General features: G+C 66.4%; 1 protein-coding gene across 1 annotated transcript in view; it reads left to right on the top strand.

Moving 5' to 3' along the window:
- The window catches only part of FGFBP3 (fibroblast growth factor binding protein 3), a 1,515-nt gene extending 1,257 nt beyond the window's left edge, over window positions 1-258 (top strand). Inside the window, exon 3 of the mRNA XM_035329360.1 lies at window positions 1-258. Within this exon, the coding sequence (XP_035185251.1) occupies window positions 1-210 (210 nt within the window). The 3' untranslated portion in view covers window positions 211-258.
- Window positions 259-482: the final 224 nt, after the last annotated feature.

Genomic DNA, 482 nt, shown 5'->3' with positions numbered 1-482 from the left:
CCCTGCGCCGAGGGCGCCCCGCTCGGCCCCCGCCTCTGCGGCCCCGGCCGGGCGCCCCCCGAGGCCCAGCTGCGGCTGCTGCTGCCCGGCCGCGGCCCCACGCCGCCGGCCCCAGCCTCCGCCGAGCCCCCCGAGCGCCTGGTGGAGACCTACTGCGCCCAGCGGTGGCACTCGCTCTGCAGCTTCTTCGTCGGCTTCTGGCAGGGCTGAGCCGCCGCCCGCACCCGCCTGCCGCTGCCTCTCCCCCTTTGTATTTTTTTTTTCTTTTCCCAATAAAGCGCTGACTTCTTTGTACCACTCTCGAAGCTCGCCTCTTTTCTCCCTGGGGCCCTACAGTGCCTGCTGGTGCTGAGGGGCACTCGCCAGCCAAGCACCTGAGGAGATGAGGGCAGCCAGGGACAGTCCATGTGGCTTAGGATGTCAACATTTCCCGAATTAAACTGCCACCAAAACAGCTGCTCTCTCCCCACAGAACAATTTCT

This window comes from Oxyura jamaicensis, chromosome 6 (assembly GCF_011077185.1).
Source record: "Oxyura jamaicensis isolate SHBP4307 breed ruddy duck chromosome 6, BPBGC_Ojam_1.0, whole genome shotgun sequence".
Taxonomy (NCBI): Eukaryota; Metazoa; Chordata; class Aves; order Anseriformes; family Anatidae; genus Oxyura; species Oxyura jamaicensis.
The sequence above is the reverse complement of the archived record's forward strand: the minus strand, read 5'-3'. Positions and strand labels throughout refer to the sequence as shown.